We start from the raw sequence: 21,301 nt of genomic DNA, 5'->3' as shown, positions 1-21,301 counted from the left end.
TCTCCACAGTAAAGCCTCATTCATCTTGTCAGTTTGTTTGCAGAGGTTGCCTGTGATTCATTCATATGATGTTACTGAGTAGGATGAATGCATTTGTGTCATTTCAGGATACTGGTTCATTTACATTAACGACAAATTTGAATCACTTCCCTAAATGAGTGTGAACCATCATGTCAGAGAGATCGGATTTGAGCAAAAAATTGAATGAGGCTTGTAATGTGAATAGAGCCCTTGTTTACATCTAAGGCATTTAATTTTGCAAAATGAAAAAAAAAATCTATGAAATTCCCCTTTAAGATCACCAAGATTTTGATAATGTTGCTAATTTTCTATTAAAAAAACATGTAAATCAAATCATGAGCTTATCTACAACCCCAATTCCAAAAAAGTTGGGATGCTCTGTAAAATGTAAAAAAATGTCAATAAAAACAAAATGCAATTATTTGCAAATTTCATAGACCTGTATTTTATTCACGACAGAACACAGAACACACATCAGATGTTGAAAGTGAGACATTTTACCCTTTTATGAAAAATATTAACTCATTTAGAACTTGAAGGCAGCATTGTATCTCAAAAAAGTTGGGACAGCGGCAACAAAAGCCTGGAAAAGTAAGTGGTACTAATAAAAAACAGCTGGAGGAGCAATTTGCAACTAACTCACATGACTGGGCATAAAACGAGGATTTTAGAGAAGCACAGTCTATTCAGAAGCTAAGATGGGCAGAGGTTCACCAATCTGTGGAAAACTGCCTCAAAAATTGTGGAACAGTTTCAGAAAAATGTTCCTCGTGTAAAATTGCAAATACAGTACATAATATCATCAAAAGATTCAGAGAATCTGGAGAAACCCCTGTACACAAGAGACAAGGCCAATGGTCAGTGTTGGATGCTTGTGATCTTTGGGCCCTTAGCCGGCGCTGCTTTAAAAATAGGCATGATTCTGTACTGGAAATCACTGCGTGGGCTCAGCAACACTTCCAGAAATCTGTGAACAAAGTTTGCCGTGCAATCTACAAATGCAAGTGAAAGCTGTATCATGCAAAGAAAAAAACATAGATAAACAGGATCCAGAAACAGGATCCAGGATCCTTCTCTGGGCCCAAGCTCATTTAAAATGGACCAAAGAAAGTGGAAAAGTATCCTGTGGTCAGATTAATCAAAATTTGAAATTCCTTTGGCAAATAATAAACACTGCACTCTCCGGACAAAAGACATCCCAGCTTGTTGTTAGCACCGAGTTCAAAAGCCAGCATTCATGATGGTATGGGGGTCTGGAGGTTAGAGAACCAGACTCATGACTGGAAGGTCACGGGTTCAATCCCCAGAGCCGACAGCACATGACTGAGGTGTCCTTGAGCAAGACACCTAACCCGCAACTGCTCCCCGGGCGCTGCGGATTGGGCTGCCCACCGCTCCGGGCAAGTGTGCTCACTGCCCCCATCTGTCAAGGCATTGTTAATGCTGAACAAAATATACATCTTTGGCAACATGCTTCCATCCAGATAGTGTATTTTTCAGGGAAGGCCTTGCATATTTCAGCAACACAATGCTTAACCACTATTGCATCCATCACTACAGCATGGCTTTGGAGAAGAAGTGTGGACTGCCTGCAGTCCAGACCTTTCACCAACAGAAAACATTTGCAGCATCATGACACGAAAAATCCAGCAAAGAAGACCCAGAACTATTGAGCAGCTAGAATCCTGCATCTCCCAAAACTCCAGTCTCCTCACTTCTCAGACATTTACAGACTTGTTAAAAGAAGAGGGGATGCTACAAAATGGTAGACATGACCCTGTCCTAACTTTTCTGAGATGCGTTGCTGCCATAATTTTCTATAAGAGTTTTTCATGAAGTGGTAAAATGTCTCGACTTTCAACATCTGATATGTGTTCTATGCTCTACTGTGAATAAAATATGGGTCTATGATATTTGCAAATCATTGCATTCTGTTTTTACATTCATTTACATTTTACACAGCATCCCAACTTCTTTGGGATTGGGGTTGTATTTATTTTCAGTACTCTTATTATCCTTGTGTGGTCTCAACATTTAAATCTTTACCTGCTCCAGACATAACACATGGAAGGACAATTAGTTTGCACGTTTTTGGGCCTGTCATTATGGTCTAAAGGAACAGAGCATAGAAAAGGCATGCTGTATAAATAGCCTACCGCAGTGCACCTGAAATTACACTTCTGAGGGCTATGATTGATTATTTTGATCTTCCTGCGAGACGGAACAGCTGCAGAGCTGGTCACTAAAGTCTCAACAACACTAGCAGAAACAGTAAAGCCCAAAATGACAAACTAATGTTTTCACCAATTGCATGCAAGCATCCCACAGGCAGGGTAATAATCAGAGAAAGATGCAGAGAGCCTTTCTTCTGTAACAAGCTTCAGTCTTTCCTCTGAGAAGTGACAGTGAACAAACAGTTGACTGTTTGCATCTTCCTCCAGATGGTGCAGCCCCCTTCTCTTTTGTTCCTTCTCCTCCAGCCCCCATTGTCCCTGCAGGTCTGGCCCTCTGCAGTCCCCAGGAAGCAAGAGAGAACGCCTCCGGCTTTTTAAGATACACATGGTTAGACCTGTTTTTCACAGAAATGAAATCAGCAGATCCATTTGGTTCCCAGAGACTCCTCCGCAGGGCCTCCAGTAAAACTCCCTGTGACTCCTCTGCTCCTTAGGTTTTGGAAACAGAGCTTAAGCTTATGGCCCGATCTGCAGCGGATCTTACGCAACATTACAAGGCATATCTGGTTTTAGGTTCAGCTCTGTCAGGGGGTCTGAAAATGCAGAGGTGGAGTATACACTTATTAAAATGTGTGGCTGTCACTAAACTGAAAACCATCGGTGCTGGCTGGTGATACTGGATGAGAGGGATTACAATATGTTTGAGCCCCTTCCCAGTTACAACAATGAAACTTTCCCTTAGGAAAGAAAAATAACGATCTCTCTATAGTTTTTCCTATACAACAATGAGACCAGATGGAATGACCAGGAAACATTTGCTTCAGTCTCCTGCTGCTCAGTAATAAAATAAAGTTACACATTTACCTCCGATTTGCCAAGAACATAACACTCATCTGCAACTAAACTCCCATCTCTCCTTCATCCCTCTGGCATCTTGTGTCTCCTTTTTGTCCAATGCAATGTCCAAAGAATTTTGGGAGAGTATCCTGAGCCATCAAAGAGCAACATTATGCAATAAAATTTTCCTCTAAGACGAGAAAGCATAGTCTGGTGAAAAAATCTAATTTACATAATTTTCCACTTTCCCCTGATGTAGTCAATCAGCCAAGACTTGTTCAGATTCCAAGTTTGGCCTCCTTAGCTTAGCCCAGAGGAAACTTTTACTGCTCAAATGCTGCTGTTTGATGGCTTAGGAGACTTAATGGTGATTCTCCCAAAATTCCTTAGGAGAAACAGCATTAGACAAAAAGACGCATGAGATACAGGAAAAAAGTAGAGATGAGAGTTTCATTACAGATAAAGATGAGTGTTAATACCTCAGTAAATCTGAACTAAATGTGTGATTTTACTTATATTTCTACTAAAACTCAAGGTGAGACGAGAGATTACTGAACTATTTTGCTCAGGGGATACATCTAAGTCTGAAAATCAGTGTGTAGCTTTAAGAATTGTCACAACCTTAACACATTTTTTGCAATGAAGTAAATCTTTTTAGGATTTTATGTGTGTAAAGCTGGGTTTGCTAGTCATGTCCTGGCTAGTGTTTTGAGCTATGCCCAAAATGAAAAATAGATATTTGTCAGTGACTTTTGGTAAGGAATCAGTAGTGTTATAATTATTTTGTTAGTGACAAAATGGAAAATTCTTTAATTGTTTAATAAAATAAACATAAATAAGGTATTAAAAAAATAAACATAATTAAGGTATAACATAATTATTAAAACAAATTCATGGCAGAGAGGTACATGCAAGGCATGGTTACGCAATATAGTCCCTTAAAACTGAGCTGCCACATCATTGTCAAGGGTCATTCAAGGGTCATTCAAAGCATTTTATTCTAAAGTCCAAGTGAGTTAAAAGTCCTAAGTGGATATTCAACTCTGTTTTCAATTTGAACCAGTTCAGCAAAATGATCCATACATTAACAACTGAGACAATCGCTGCACTCAGAAAATAGACATAATTAGCTGAATACAGACAGCCTTTATCTGAACAATAATACAAAATCCATTTGCATACCAAATGGTGTGGGGTGCGTTTGGAAGCAGGTGTTCTAATCCATGAGCCTGTTTAGGACAGAGGAGCAGGCAGGGATCAGGACAAAGAGAAAAAGAAAAATGGTCAGCAGACACACCTCCTGGGGCAAGATTTGAGGGTGAACGGGTCACCTGCTGACCCGTAGTGCATGACTGGTGTCATCAGCTTCCTAAGACAGCTGCCCATAACAGCCTATTGTGTGCAGACCTAAGGTCTGCAATAATGCTGGGCGATATACTGTCCATATCAGTATAGATGTCATACAACAGCAACAGAATATCATACCAACACAGCATGATAACCTGATCAAATAATCAAACATGGTTGGATTCAGTAAACAAAGTCACTCAGAGTGGTTTAATGTGAAATGGTTCACTGTAGACAAACGTACTGACTGTGGTTTCTTCACACTGGTGGTGGCAGGAACCAGCGGTTGCAATTTATTTACTATCCATTTTATTTACCATTCAAAATTATCAGTGAATCAACACATCTTTTTGCATAGCGCTGTTGTCGGAAACAAAACCTTGTATCTCCGTTTTTTTTGACGTTTTTTAAGTTTTTGGCATAATGTGAAAATGCCTGTTACTCTGTACATTGTGTGTAAATTCCATGATAAATGGACCAAAAGAAACTGCCCAAAATGACTTGGAAAGATGTCTGGTTCCATTGACTTACATTAAAAGAAATGTAGCTTTTTTCCTTCTCCTGTAAAGTTACATTTTGGAGATACAAGGTTTTCTTCTGACAGCAGCGATATACTATTTTGCTTGAAACACCCTGCATGTACCTCATTACCATGAATGTATTTTTAAAAATATGTTTTAAGCAGGGATACACTGATACTGGTTTTGGCCATTGTGCTCATTTACTCATGTTCGTACACACAGAAATTCACCAATGACATAAGCAGAGTGTACACTGCCACGCTAATGAACAAACGCAGTGACGGAGGCTCTGCTCATAGAGACGTGTTACTTACTCTGTGGTACGTGACATAAAGCCATCGGTCACTTTAAACACCCCGCTTGGGTATATTTCCACCAGGAATTTTCTGCAATTTAGCTCATTTTTAAAAACAAATATAACAACTGCTTCCTCAAAAGGGGTGGAAATACAAAAGCCACTGAAACGGCTTTTGTATCTCCACTGAAACTTTACTCTGAGTAGAACTGCAAGATATAAACACTGATTTTTTACAAAGTCTTTGTAATAGATTGTAGATGGTCTGTATATCCTATCATGTACATCACCACCTGGATTTAGCTCCAGTGCACAGTGTAGGCAGCTCTGCTCCGTTTCTCAGTGTATTTCTCAGTACTTTGTGTGCAGCATGATATTTTAAATGTAACAGCTTTATTTTAAATTGTTCACAGACAGAGTTGCATTTTACGTAGCATGGACTGAGCATCTTCATACATCATATGCTTTGTCTGTACATGATAGTCTATTCAAACTTACAGTGTGAGTCACCAAAGAACAAGACTGATGAACAAGATGTATGTATGTATGTTGATGTATGTTCTGTATGTCTGGCTTTAGAGGATATGCAACTACGTTAGTTTCAGATGTGATTCCTGCAGTCACTGCGCTGCAGAGACTGTTGTTGAAAGACAGAGATGAGGAGCATCAAAACTTTAAAATGTACTTTACTTATAGTTGTACAGCAACACTTTACTGATGCGCAACAACATTCGCTGTTCTCCACTGCTTTGCCATGCTATTCAATGTACCTTAAGTAGCTAGCTAATGCCCTTAATTTAAAATCAGATACATTTTAATGATTAATTCTTTATGATATCAGACTCTGTCTCGCTGAGAACTAAAAAACGTACTCATACTTTTACTCAGTCTGAAAAAAATGATATCCATGAATCTCTAGTTTTAAGCCTAATTCTTATATCTGAACTACCATAAAATTATGTCTCAGACATCAAGATACATATTCAGAGCCATTACATGTAGCTAACAACTGTCACTGTAGCTTTTTGAGGCATTAAATGCTTCAGCCGTCTGGCTCCTATCACCACCACTCCGAACTCTGTACGTTTCAAAGCATTTCACATCAAACCACACTGATTTAATTTAAACATGGAATTTTTTGATCCTTGCCAGCACTGCAATAATTTTGTTGATATCATAAAAGTATAGTTAGCATGATGCTATCCTGCTAGAAAAGCCAGCACAAACCAACCACCAACAAAACCAGCATAAGCTGGGTGACCAGCTAAACCAGCACCGGACCAGTATAAACCAGCTTAGACCAGTATGTTGTATGTTGGTCTGTGCTGTTTTTTTCAGCAGCTTCCACTACCCGTTAGCGATATTAGCCTCACAGCTCAGGTTCATGACCTAAACCTCAAATCTCATACAGCAAACAAGTCTCGGCGTATTGACTATGCTTGAGGTAAAGGTAACGTGCAACATGGAAGAATACAGACAAAAAAACGGATTAAGTTTACAGTCAGAGCGACCTTTTTTCTGTACTGGGCAATAAATATAACTGTCAAGCTTAATGTCTGCTGGCTGGCAAGCTGATGGAAGTTTTATTGCTCTTTTTCATTTGACTTGAGTGAATCATTTGTCCATTCCAAAGAGCTCAGTACAGCAAACATCCATTCAAATGGTGCCTGGTAACCTCTACACTTTGCAATGTAGCTGTTTCAGTTAGCTCTAATGCTTGGTTTGGGTGTTCTTCAGGGCGTGGGGGCTAGAGTGAATTTTGGGGTCCTGTTCTGGGCCACACTAATACTCTGGGCTTTATAATAAATGCCTTTGATGCCAAAATTACAACCACATTTATAACATAAACTCTGCTCCATGGTTATTGTAGCCATTTTAAGCTTGAGGGACACAACCCTAGGAATGCAGTTATACCCCATTTCTTATGGAAAGCTCTAGAGACAAGAACACCACAGGATCAAATCTTTTACCTTCTTGTTCTGTTTCATGTTCTGACCCTTTTAAAAAGCTTACAAACATTGCTTTACTGCGTTATACTTTTGCTAATTTTGACGACTTTTCCTAATATTTGACAATTGCCTTCTCTCTTCCTTTAAGCACTATGGTTTTATGAAAAATAAAATACATTTTGCTCAAAGTTGTCTTGGGACAGTCCCTGAATGCAAATTACATCTTGTGTATTTATTATTTTCCAAGATAAATGTATAATTTATTCATTCATAGCCATCAAAATTACATAACAATCAGCAATAATGACCAGGTTTACTAACCAAATTCAACCTGATCCTGCTATTAAATTAAAAAATTAAGTAAGGCAAGTAAAAGTGCTGAAACATTAGTGGGATAAACATTAGTGTCTCTTTCTTTTTTGCAGGCCAGTATTTAGCGTTTTATGCAGGTCAGCATGAAGTTGATGACAGCTTGAAGTTTCTAGGCTTGGACTGCATGGGTCTGCACAACTGATGCTCAACCAGGCTTGCAGAAGGTTTTAGATTTTAGATTAGGTTTTTTCCACCACTTCAGTACATTTTTCACTCTTTTTGTTATTGAATTTTTATCAATTACTTAAGCTCAATATTCAAGTTTTCATAGTTTTCTAACCTTCTCTGTGTTTCAATATGGTATGACATTTAGAATCAGATGTGTTGTATAGTACAGTGGATATCGCTGATTTGAATGCCATGCATTTGGGATTAGTTAGGTTTAGAGTTATATTAGAGTTAGGTGAAAGTTTCTAGCTCCTCAGTTAGATTCAAGGTATTGATTATATATTGAAGTCATAATGTAGTTGAAACAATGCACTTTTGAACATGTTAAAGCAAAATACCCCCAATACACTGAAAAATTAAATAATTCTAAAAGACGAATGATGATAGAAATCTCCTAAAACTACCTTTAAGCACTGTATTTGCCTGTGCGCAGTACATATTACATAAAATATTTTTGTTTATTACATAAATATTGAGCTATTTGTTGTAATAATAATGTTTCAGTATCTTTCTGAAATGCATGCAGGTGTTTTGTGGCACAGGGAGAGTTTAAAGCTTCACATTTTATGTACTGAGTTTTGATTAGTTAAGAGAAAGCAATAATTTGCAGGGAAAAAAAACAAGATATTTTTTATTGTGATTTTTGGGAACCAAATAAATAAATAAATAAATTTAACTTTATAAATATATAAACTTTATTATAAATAATACGTTTCTTTCAAAGCACTGTATTGTGTAAATAAGAAATTGATGATGCTTGAAGGCAATCTCAACAAAACATGTGGATTAACACATGTTAGACTTTCTAAAGAAAGCCCCACTGGTATGCAGGGGAGCCCTCCAACCCATGAGGGTTCAGAAGGGAACAGTTGCTAGGTTTCAGGCAGGGAGTGTACATCTATTATTCAAGAAGAGACCAAATCGCAGGGGAGCCGTTTGAAGATTGATGGGAACTTTCACTCTGTTTAGGTCGGGCCTTTCCTGAGTGAATAGAACTCTCTCCCAATGCGTCGGCCCCATTGTGATCCTGAATGAATTATTTGGCTTTAGAGCATGAATTGGGGGTGGGGGTGGCCTCCCAGCATGGCTGGAGAAAATTTACACAACGAAGGTAAGAATAAGAATGTTTATGTAGTACTCATCAACACTCAAGCCTCTGACCCCTGCGGATGTAGCTGGGGCTTTTGGGTACACCTTTTAAGACAATATTTCCTTTAATTTCAAATTACTAAATGTTATGGATGGGCATTTTAACTCTTTTTGATACTTAAATGTAAATGTAAAATGTAAGTAATATTTAAATATCCCCATGGAAAAAAAACATTTATGTCATTACGCAACAAGCATTGAAGATTTCGCATTCACTTAGCACACTACTAGCATAAGACATGAGCCATACCTAATCTTTGGGTTGATTTGGTGATATATCTTTGTGTGTGTGTGTGTGTGATTTAACACACTATCAGCTGATCTCACACAAGTTTGCTGTATAAATTTAGCATCTGTTTGATTGGAATATTTCCATGCACAGCTCTGCTTAGATATGGCTGTTTGACTTTGCGTGAGCGCTATTTGGATGGGATTGGTTTTACACAGAAAGGTGGGGTAATAATATCTATAGCCAGTATTTCTCTGTTATTGTCTCCTCCTAATCTGCCATGTCTGTAATTTTTACTTTTAGATTTCTCTAGATTCTCTAGATTTAGACCACTTTTTCTTACTATTATATAAACTGAATAAAAGAAGCAGTCACTTGGATTCTCTGTAACCCAAATCAAGCCTGTATTGTACAATATGTATTGTCTTACCACTAGTTTACAACTCTGAACATGAAAACATTAAAAAAATTAAAAAGTTTGTTTTTATGTGGCAATGTTAACTATTGGCTATAAATTCCAATGTTTCTGACAATGCTAACACACACACGCACTTAGAACAGCTAGCCAGATGCTAAAGGTAAACAAATGTATAATTAAATGAAGTATTCTGTTTTCTTCATGTGAACATGCAAATATATTACATATGGAACTTTTTTGATGTGACAGCTAAGAATGAGCGTTTTTGACTAATTTTGAAATGTGCACATCTGTAAGATTTTAGTGAATGGAAGATCAGCGAAGGAAAAAACAAGAAAAAATGACATGGTAGAACTGTAGGCTTATGTGTTTAGCTGACAGCACTGGCGTTACATAAAACGTGGGACTATATTTAAAATCATGTGTTATTTGTTCAGAAATAGCTGAGAGAAACTGGTAGGCGTTCCTGTTAGATGTGAAACTGTATCTTCAGAAGACCTAAGCTAAGCTGTTCTCTTTTTACAGGTGCCAACATGTTAATTTGTCAGAGAAATATATTTTATTGTTTCTGGACCTAAAATACATCAGCTAAAGTAGTTGGCTCTCTGTGGTAAAACGAAATGCAAACAGTGATTTCAGTTTTCAAAAACTGGCACCTCACACAGATGATTGAGGACCTGTGGACATCATTACTGATGGCAATGTATAACTTCAGTGGTCATTACCTTCCTGGGTTTTCTCATCCTGTGCGAATTATCCTGAATTATAGACGTCTGGAGGTAAAAATACAGTATCCAACTAATTCTGTCATAGACATCTAAGCAATGGAGCAAGCAGAGCTTGTGTTTGTGTTTGTATTTTCACAGGGTTTTGACTGAATTTGCTGAAATAATGATTTTGACTGACTACATTTAAAAAAAATGGCTTATTTTCTTGGCATTTCTATGTCATTAGAAATATATACAAATGCATGTACAAATGATGATAGCTGAATAAAGTTGGAGTAAACACATCTTTGTATTAGTTAAAACCCTCATGGAATCCCCCTGCTCCAAGCAAAATTGCTCCCCCACTTGCAATCAAAATTAGCCTCCCATGGCCACATCTTCTACAACTCTGTTACATGGTCAGTCAAAATATTTAAAATTACAACATAAAACATTGATTTAATCATTTTTATTCATTAATTTTCTTTCAAACTAAACTTATTTGAATGACTGATTAAGTAAACAGCCACTAAGATGGGTTACTAGTGCCCATGTATTCAAATAACCCCATCCTTTTCTCACTAGTGCTACAAAAGGTCCTCCTTATTGCCAAATGATTCTTTTTACTGTCATGTGACAAAAAAGAACAACTCAATACAGCAGATTTCACTACTGCTCTTCTTTTCAGGATTACACTTTTTCTCAGAGGCCTCCAAGTTGGATTTTGTAACACTTTTCATAACAGTTTTTCAAATCGTCTGATACATCGGTTGTTGAGAGAAAGTCTGGATAAATCCAGTTTATGGAAAGTGCTGTATTTCATAACATTTCATAATGTGAAGTGAAACTTTAGCTGATGGAGAAAACAGATGGTTTTCAGAACCTACATTGTTCATAGCAAATAATAAAGGATGATAAATCTCAAATGATCACATTATGTAAAAATCATGTGAAGCAATTTATGCTCAGATATTACGTGTCCACTGCAAGAGATATCCATCCGACTGGAAGAAACATTCATTCAGCTTGTACAGAAAACTTTCAACCAAACAAAGAGCTTTGCATTCACAAATATCTCCATGAATGCCATCCCAGACTATGAATGTAAAATTATTCAAACGCTGATGAAACTGAAGGAGACAAAGCAGCTTGGCAGACTGTAAACATTAATTAAATGCTCGTGCTCTTGGAAGGTTCAATGACAGGCTAAGTATAAAACCCAAATTCCTCAGAAACGAGCAGCGTCCAGCTGAAGCCGGGCACAGTTTCAGTAAACCAAAACGGCAGCCTACTTGCCACACACGTTGCCTGCTAAATGAACCCAAACAAAACACGGCCTGCACTCCAGAGAGAGAACCACATCAAGGCGGCTTAAATAGCATGTATGCTGCCACACTTGTTCAGGACCTGAGCCAGTAGGTTCTGTGGGAGCCATTTCAGCTCAGAGGAATTTCTGATGCACTATTTTAGATCAGACAAAACAGAATTATGTAATAAAAACATGCATCGATCCACCACTTACAGCCAAACTGGGTCAACTATGAAGCAAGACTAATGCCAACTTCTAAGCAAGTCCAAAGTAAGCCTGTCAGAGATGTTCCTCAAGGCCACACATGCATGGTTGCCAGATCTTACCACAAAAACTGCTTGGTAAACAACGCAATGTGATACAGTTATATTTCCATTACAACAAAGTCCAGTTTAGCAGTAGTAATAAGTCAAGATGACTAGACTGGGATATTTCAGTCCTCATCTACTCAGTGGAAGTCTGATGAAGACCTCTTGATAAAGGTCTTCAAGCCAACGTTGGGCGATATGGTAAAAATATAACATCACAAAATGTGCGGGCATTTTTAATACGGGGGAGAGCAGGGAGCAAGCAAATTTAGGTTTTTGGTAAATCCTTTTTTTAATTTGATGCAAAACACATTATTTGAGCCATATAAGCTTTCCAACTTAAATAGATACAAATATCCTTTAAAATAAAACTATCGTTCATGAAAAGAGGGTTGAACTTATATAAGCTCTGGCAATTTTATTTTTTCCTTCATGACAAAAATGACATCTGTAGTACATTTTTGTTTAATCTTTTTTTGAATGTAAATGGTCTGGACTTCTTTGCTTAATCGGGGAACATTAGTACTACCACTGTGTTAAAACTTCATCATGTGTAGGCTGTATTTTAGCCTGGTTACTCACTTACATTTACATGCTTCAAAATACTGCTATATTTCAGCCACCAAGGGTGTAAAGAATAAAATAAGGTGTGACTTATAAACACAGCTCAGTAACTGAAGAACACATAATGAAAAAGTTAATTTTGTGATATTAAGAACAGTCTTTGCAGTGAATTATTTATAATACCAGTCCGATTGCTGCCAAAATTGTAGATGATGCCTCTATGGGAAAATGAAATGATAACCAAAAGTATGTTCTAACCGTTTTAACTTTGTAAAATCCATCCATATTACATTTTAGCTCATATATGGTTGTACCTTGCTCTCCCCTACACAAAATGTGCCATGATATATGTTTGCCTAAGGTTTGCAAACAAGGTACAACAGGCAAAATACACCAGCAAAACTGTAGTACATATTGTTATATTGCCCAGCCCAATATCAAGGCTTTAGGGCTAATCTACCTTGTTTGCAGATTCAGACTATCCCTTCATAACTGCACTAAGCTGCTGCCTCACCTGTAATACAGAAGCTCCATCTCCAGCTGTTGTACGTGTCTCTGTAGGGTGGGTATCTGGCTAGCTTTTGCCTCTAGCTCCTTCACCTTTGCCAGGCCACTGAACAGAGCCTGCCTGGCCTCCTCTACCTTCTTCCTCATCTCCATGTGCTCCTTCTTTAGGGTCCGGTTACACTCCTCAAGCATCAGTGTGGCTTCCCGGGACCCCCTCAGCTCCTGCTCCAACCTCTTCTGCTTCAGCAGCAGGGCCTCCTCCACCTGCCCGACCTGAGCCATCTCCATCTCACGCTGGAAACCCTGGACGCTTTTCAGGTTTCCCTGGCACTTGAACTTCTGAGCTGCTCGCTTATGGTGACCAATAAAGCAGCCACTGTCTGGCCTGTGTTTCGCATGGCTTTTCCAGAGTCCAACCTAAAGCATGCAGAAATACATCAAAGTATTAACTCTCAGAAGTCACAGTTGTTGCTGGCAAAACAAATGTATGATATCAATGGTGTTAATTATTTCTAACTTAGAGCTGAGTTCAAAAGGTTAATATGGCAATATATCATAAATAAGACTGGTGATACATAAGTCAATAAAGTGATGGCTTATTGATACTTATTCTCTTTCTATATAGGGCATGTTTGTACAAGTGAAACTGATGTTTCATTACATTTAGAATTAATAACTACATGGCAAACCTATGTTCTAATAGAGAAACAACTACTCTAACATAGTGTATTAGCCACCCTAAGCTGACTCTATGTATAGTCTTCTCTTACCTTCAGTAGCAAACACAATGCTTAGGTAAAATACCTCAGTAACACAATAAAGTATGATTTACATGACTAGACACCATCCAAAAGATTTGCAAGATACTAAGTCAACTGAGTCATTTATATGTTGCCTGGTGTACTGTGCTGTGAATCATACTGTATCATTAACCTCAATAACTCTGAATGATAAGCCTTAGAATGTAATAAGACTGGGAGTTTAAGGGGTTAAAGTTGCTGCCAATACCCAGCCCCATTCTCACTCACAGATCACAGAAACAATCAGGGAAATTCTTTTAAAAGTGATTATTCGAAGCTTTCACTTTATAGCACATTTACGTCTGTAAATAGAAGAGTTTTCATATAATTTGAATTTTATTTGAAAAGTTACTGTAGCCCATACAGCCTTGTCTTTACTAACACTTTGGTTACATTTTTGTCCTTGCTTGAATCGTAATACAAATGTAAAAGAAATTCATTGCATATCTATGTAATTAAATACATGATTACAAAATTTTAATGGTACAGCAAAACAAAACTAATACATCAGCGTCTGAGGGGTGAATGGGACAGTATGTGCGGTATTGTGGGACAGTGTGTTAGGTAATATGGGACAGTGTGTTGGGCATTTATGGGACAGTGTGTTAGGTAATATGGGACAGTGTGTGAGGTAATATGGAACAGTTTATGGGTATTATTGGACAGTGTGTTAGGTAATATGAGAGACTGTGATGGTAATATGGGATAGTGTGTGAGGTAATATGGGACAGTGTGTTGGGTAATATGGGACAGTGTGTGAGGTAATATGGGACAGTTTGTTGGGTATTGTGGGACAGTGTGTTGGGTTCCAGGGCTCATTGGAAAAGGCACATACTCTACTGACCTGTGGAGTCTAGCCTCACTCTAACATTTCTCTGCCAACCTAAAGTGCTTCAAAGATCAGATATTGACTGCTGCTATTTCTGATTTCCTGTGACTACAATTGGACAGGGGACATAATTCCTAAATCCTATAAAGTCTGAAGTTAGTTACACCTATTTTCACCAAGTTACAGTGCCCTAAATTTCTTTGTCTCTCAGCAAGGTTGCCTAGAGTGCGGAAACAAGTCGGAAACAAATTTGCGAGAATCCAGGGTCCATATCGCCAGTTCCCTCAAGGCTAGCAATGTGATCTGGGGCTCGTTTGAATCAACATGCCATGATCTACTGATCTATGGAGCCTGGATTCATCGTGGATTTTTAAAGTAGGGTGTTTTAAAGTCGCTTACTGCAAAGCATTCCCTTCTCCAGGGGTTTTATTCATGATGTCATCAGTGATTAGTCAACATAATATTTTTATAATATCTTTCATCACATATAACGGATGACTTAAAAATACCCCTAATATGATATTATAAAACAATGTCAGGTTTTAAGAGAAAGGGTGCTTTGGTGTGTTGGGTATTATGAGACAGCACGTCAGGCATTGTGGGACAGTATGGCATTTTCAGACAGTGTGTTGGATATTATGGGACAGTGTTTTAGGCACTATTGAACAGTGTGTTAAGTAATATGGGACAGGGTATTGGGTATTATAAGATACCACTTGTCATAGTGGTATTACATTTATTGATAACACTTTATTTGAAGGCTACCTACATAAGGGCTTTATGACGCATTCATAAGCACTGAATAATGTGTTTATGAAGCACTACTTGAACATTTATTAAGTGCTTATGTCAGTTCTCGCATATTTAAAACACTATACATAACTATTTATGTCAGCATTCTTAAGACGACATTGTACTGATATCAGGTTAAATATGCCTGGAAACCACCCCCTCTTCGCTCCATGGCATAGATAAGGTGATTGATGCAATTATGTACAGGGTTTAAATATGTTTAGTGCTGTAAATATGTTCAACGTTTATACATATTATGTCAGTACAATGTCATTTATTTCATAAAACATCTTATGTCAGGTTGCGAGAACCGACATAAGCACTTAATAAATGTTCAAGTAGTGCTTCATAAACACATTATTCTGTGCTTATGAATGCGTCATAAAGCCCTTATGTAGGTAGCCTTCAAATAAAGTGTTACCCATTTATTCATCTTTATTCAATTCTTCACCAAAATTACTATTAGAATTTAATTACCCTGTCTTTCCTTTTGTTAATTAAGACAGAATACAAGCAAGAACCAGCCCAGCTGAAACTGGAATAAATAAAATTTCCTTAAAGTATCACATAAAACCTCAACCCAGCATATAAGTTGCAGAAAAACTGCAACTACTGTCCAAAAGTATCAAAACACACTCGATCAATGTTTCTTTTGAAATCAAGGGTATCAATAGGACATTTATCTGATGCTGTGTGCGTGCCACTGAATGACTGTGGCAGCAATGGGTGCGCATTAAAGCAGTTGAATTCAATAATCAGATGGAAGGTCTGGATACTTTTGAACATATACTGTATGGCACACGAATAAGCTAACTTCTAAAACACAACAAGCAATATCATCCACACCAGAAACCAGAGGCTGATCAATCTCAGATGACCCATCTGGATCACATCACATCATGAAAAAAACCAACTGGTGCACAACATGAGCAGGTATTTCCTCACCATAGTAGACATTGCTGCGGTTGGTGGAGCTCGCAATGAATTTAAACAGCTTGACTATAATAAAAAAATTTTACTGATGAAGTACACCATGCGCATGTTTTAGGTTAAATGAGAAAGTTACATTTAAAGCAATTTATCTCTAGATAAATTGCAAGTACATTTTCTTTCAAAATCAATTGTAACGTATTAATGTGTCAGTTAACTACTAGTTTGGCAAATCAATACTTTATTAAGTTACATCTTGGTGTACTTCATGCAGAATTGAATTCATGCAGTGGCTTGAGCTGCATCAAGGAGGACCAATCCTGTTATTCTAACTAGCTCATAGCGTACATGGCAAGAACTTTAGTGAAAACTAAATACTTATTACTGTATTATTATGTATTTGTATCTGTTAAGGGTGGGTAATATGACAATATTTCATCATTACCAGGATAAATTATTATGACATGTTTTTCTGAGCATATCATGGAAACTGTCAGCATTTTAAAAGCAATGACCAACTACATGTTTCAATAAAAGGTGAGCACATTTAGGCCCGTTTTGTTGGATTTAGTGCAGCACATTTATTATGTGCAGCACTATAGGTTCTTTTTGTATGTTCCCTTTCAGAAAAATGTTCACTTTCAGAAAAATGGAATACCATGATGCATATCGTGAAAACGTCTTTACGTATTGTGATATAATATTTTTGCTATATTGGCCACTCCTAGTATCTATGTAAATGCTATGTAGTGTTTTTATAAAGAAACCCCTTTTACTACCAATAAGAAAAGTTTTAAACCATTATCTCAGGTGGCCTGCATGGAACATGTACAAAAAAATGTACAGAACATTTTATAAGAAATGATAAGATTTTCATAGTTCTGTGAAATACTTCTTTAATAATCTAGCATTCCTACAGCATTTCTGTAATATGTTCTTATAGTAATCTGTAAAACTGTATTTCTGTCCTAATTTATTACACAATTCTTACAGAAACTTTTTTTTGGTTTATGATACTTATATTTACTATTTATTGTTTAATCCTCAGTTACTTAGGTAAATTCCATTAAGATCTACAGACTGAAGAGTCTTTTGCCCAAAAAAAATTCCCAGCAGTTTTGTAGGTTTCTGTTAATGAACTCTAATTCTTCAAAATTGTGAATATACTTCTCTGTTTATGTCATACTCTCAAATTAAATGTGAAGTGTGTTCAGTTCTACCAGTCCAGTAGTTCAATCTGGATGCTAATTGAATGGCAAATGTGCATTAAGCTATTAGAGCCCTCAGAAATGGGTGCTTCTAGTCTTAACTGAGCCATGTATTTGTTACCATATGAAACAATCCATTTACACAGGTAAATATACAAAACTAGTACACAAAACTTGAAAAAATAAAGAAGGCCCAGCTCAATGGAAACCATTATTGGGCTGTTTCAGTTAAACTTAACCTCACTTACTGCAGAAGTGTGGACCACTGAAAATCAGAAAGTACACTGTAAAAAATGAGAGGTTAGTTCAACTTAAAATGATTTAGTAACTGATTACATGGCTTTTCTTGAGTTGAGTCAATGATGACACCAGAGTTCACACAACTCAAAGGTCTTAGTTGAGTCAAAAATTCTCCAAGCTACTGTTTCTAAATCTGCATCTCAGTTAGATAAACTGAACTAAATGTGTTTTATTTACTCAGTTTCCCCACTAGCTGGCGCTCCTTCTATCACACAGTCCCATCTGGCATATTCTCCTCTTGGATTTCCGGATAATGGACCACTGTGGTATTGCTGGGATTCAAACTTACAACCTCCTGATGTTGGGATGAATTATTACACAGCTGCACCACATGAGATGACGTCACGCTTCAAAGTCAAAACAACAAATATTTTCTCCAGTGTATTAAACATTTGTAGACACAAAATCTGAGTTGCTTCATGTGTTCCTGAGTAGTGCAGTGGACTGAGCTGTCTACCCAACAGGAGGTTGTACGTTTCAGCCCCAGCGATGCCATAGCCATCCATGAGTGTGTACTCAACGTCTCGCAGGATGGTGTGATGGAGAGAGTCTTGGCTGGTGAGGAAGTTGAGTATAAAAAACAAGTTGATTTTATTTACATAACTGAGATGCAGCACTAAAAGCATTAAGAGAACATTTAACTCAACTAAGAAATTTGAGTTGTGTGTCCTCAAGTTGAGTCAACTCGAGTCTGACTCAAGTCTGACCTCCGAAGCTTGATCCTGTGAAGGAACTTTATTTAAATTCTTCAAGGTTTGTTAGATTTTAAAGTAAAGTCAACAAATTTAAGTCTACAGTGTGTAGTGTGTCTAGCTCTTTTTCAAAGAGGATTGATGCAAAAGTTGCACATAATTTCCAAACCAATAAAACACATTGACACATTTCATCCATCAGCCATAACATTAAACCCATGTCCTCCACTTACCATATAGGTGTACGTTATAGATCTACAATTACAGACACCCTGTTTCTCTGCATACTCTTAGCCCTCTTTAAATCTGTTCTATAGTGGCCAGGACCCACACAGAGCGGGTTTTATTTGGGTGGTTGTGCTGGTATGAGTGGATCAAGCACAGCAATTCTGCTGGAGTTTTTAAACACCTCAGTGTCTCTGCTGGACTGAGAATAGTCCATCAACCAAGAACGTACAGCCAATGGCGCCCTGTGTCCTCTGATAATCACAAACTGTGCAGTAACAGATAAGGAAGGTGTGTCTAATAGCAGTGAGTGGATACATTGTTTAAAATCTCTGAGTGTCTGATCCACTTGTAACAGCACAACACACTAAAACACACCACCACCACATGAGTGTCACTGCAGTGCTGAGAATGATCCACCACCCAAATAAAACCTGCACTGTGGGGGTCCTGACCGTTGAAGAACAGGGTAAAAGGGGGCTAACAAAGCATAGAGATAAACAGATGCACTGAAGTCTACAAGGTGTAACTGGAGCTGATAAAATGGACATTGAGTGTAGATACAAAGAGGTGCTTTTAATTTGTTGATCTGTTGATCGGTGCATTTTCTTGCATTCAAGCAATAATCGTGTTGATCTACTAAATGTATTCATTTGTAAATGACGGATCAGGTCAATTCAATGCATCACCTTTGGCTACCAAAACTGGCACCTTACCTGCAATGCTAGTGCCCTGGCATCGCTGCTTTGTAACGCAGCCCTCATGTCCTCCACTAGTTCCCTCAAACTGGCATTCTCCTCCTCCAGTTTGGCCATCCTGTCCTCCGCCTCCTCCAGAGCTACTATCTCCTCGTAGCACTCCCGTGTGCATGAGCCAGCCTTGCACGACGAATCTCCAGGACTCGCTGCGGAACCCGCGGCGGTAAGCAGCTTCCCGCGCCGCCTGAGGGGACTCCTGAGGCGTATCTGAGTTTCGATGTGCTCGCTGTCCCCTCCAACCAACAGCCGTCCATCCTCGTAGCATCGCCCAGCCTTGGTGCTAAAGTAGCCGCAGAGTTTAGCATGAAACTGACGGAAGGTGAACTCCACGGGCAGAGACTCCAGGATACCGGAGCATTCTTCTGGCTCAGCCTCGGCTTCAAGACCCAATACCTCGCACAGAATCCTAAAATCCTCAGCTGGGATCTTACCATCTCCCTGGCAGTCCAAATGGTGGAAAATCTCCTGCAGATACTGGTCTAAGCCCGTAGCTAGCACAATGATCTCATTCTCCACTCCACGATCCAGTCCATAGTGGTAAGCCAGCGTGCTCACTATCCATTGTGTCCTGCGCGCTGGACGCCTGTATGGATCACATGCATCTGAGATTTCCATCCTTTAGCCTTATTTATCCCCACCCCTTCATAGGAAGACCCTTTATAGCGGTTCAAACGTATTAATGGGTTCGGCAGATGCAGCCAACACACATATGCACACATTCATACACTCTATTGCTCGGATCATGTTAGCTGTCCCTCTGTTCTCCGTTCTCCTCTGCTCTGCTGTGGTCTCCTCTTCTCTGCTCTGCTCTGCTCTGTCCTGCTCCTGAGGAAGTTTACTTTACAGCACTGCTGCATGTGGGGGCGTTGCTGAAACTCTTAACTGGTGCAAAAGAAAAAAACTTTTGAAAAGCAGGGAGTTAACCATTCGCTTGTGTGCATGTCCTGCACACAAATGTATGGAAAGTCATTTATGCTTTTAATCCATACTCATTGATAAAAATCTATTTGAAAGAAAGAGAAGAAGCTTGACATGGACCAAATGTAAAAAGAAGTCAAATCAAATCTTATAGGCATTCAGTGTTTTGCATTCCCTGTAATAAAAAGGAAGCTCAGTTTTTGTTGATGTTTATTTTTCTACACAATTTGAACTTGGCAACTGATCTTTACACTTTGGGTAAAACGTAAAGATTCCTGACAAATGATCCAATAGAAATGCTCCAATTTTGGACATTGATGCTGGTAGGTCAAGTTTCACGGTTTCAGATGTAGAAATTAAAAATTGATTCGTTGAAATGCTAATTATTTCATCTTTGAATTAATCTGTGACTACTGAACAATAAAAATGTAATGAAAATAAAAGTGTAGCTCTGATTATTAAACGTAGTTCTGATTGATTAAAATTGATTGTAAAAATGCCATTACTGTGTTAAATTAATATTAGTTTAAAAAGTGCTGAAAAAAAGTGCTCTGGTGCTGAAAAGTTGCACCAGAGAGAATTTGCAATATAGTTAGCAACACATTTTTACCAGCATTAATAACATTTTTACTTTTTCAGAAAAGAGGATATTAAGAAACTTTAAAAGAAACAGCTTATCTTTCGTATTTATTTAATTCAGGTGAAAGATAATAGAGAAATGTATCACAAAGCGTGGGTTAGGAAGGATTAAGTATTGGTAAGGAAAAATTAATGAAGTTAAAAATATTTTTAAAAATATATATAAACATTTGCTTATAACTCCGAGATACAATTCAATTCATTCAAACATTCTACTCAGTTTTCTTAATAACTCATGTGATTTCAGTTATAGCACCAACAAAAATGCTGCAAGCTATTTTTGTGTGTGTGGCAATAAAACAACTGGTAGAACGTATTTGTGACGTCACATTTCA

The 21,301-nt window shown here is 38.0% G+C and overlaps 1 protein-coding gene across 1 annotated transcript in view; it reads right to left on the bottom strand.

Moving 5' to 3' along the window:
• efcc1 (EF-hand and coiled-coil domain containing 1) overlaps positions 1-20,239 on the bottom strand; it is a 55,531-nt gene extending 35,292 nt beyond the window's left edge. Inside the window, exons 1-2 of the mRNA XM_017692836.2 lie at positions 19,368-20,239; positions 12,883-13,292 (exon numbers count right to left, since the gene is read on the bottom strand). Of these exons, the coding sequence (XP_017548325.1) occupies positions 12,883-13,292; positions 19,368-20,024 (1,067 nt within the window). The 5' untranslated portion in view covers positions 20,025-20,239. The remainder of the gene's footprint in view (positions 1-12,882; positions 13,293-19,367) is intronic.
• Positions 20,240-21,301: the final 1,062 nt, after the last annotated feature.

The sequence above is a fragment of the Pygocentrus nattereri genome, chromosome 21, assembly GCF_015220715.1.
Source record: "Pygocentrus nattereri isolate fPygNat1 chromosome 21, fPygNat1.pri, whole genome shotgun sequence".
NCBI classification, from domain to species: Eukaryota; Metazoa; Chordata; class Actinopteri; order Characiformes; family Serrasalmidae; genus Pygocentrus; species Pygocentrus nattereri.
The sequence above is the reverse complement of the archived record's forward strand: the minus strand, read 5'-3'. Positions and strand labels throughout refer to the sequence as shown.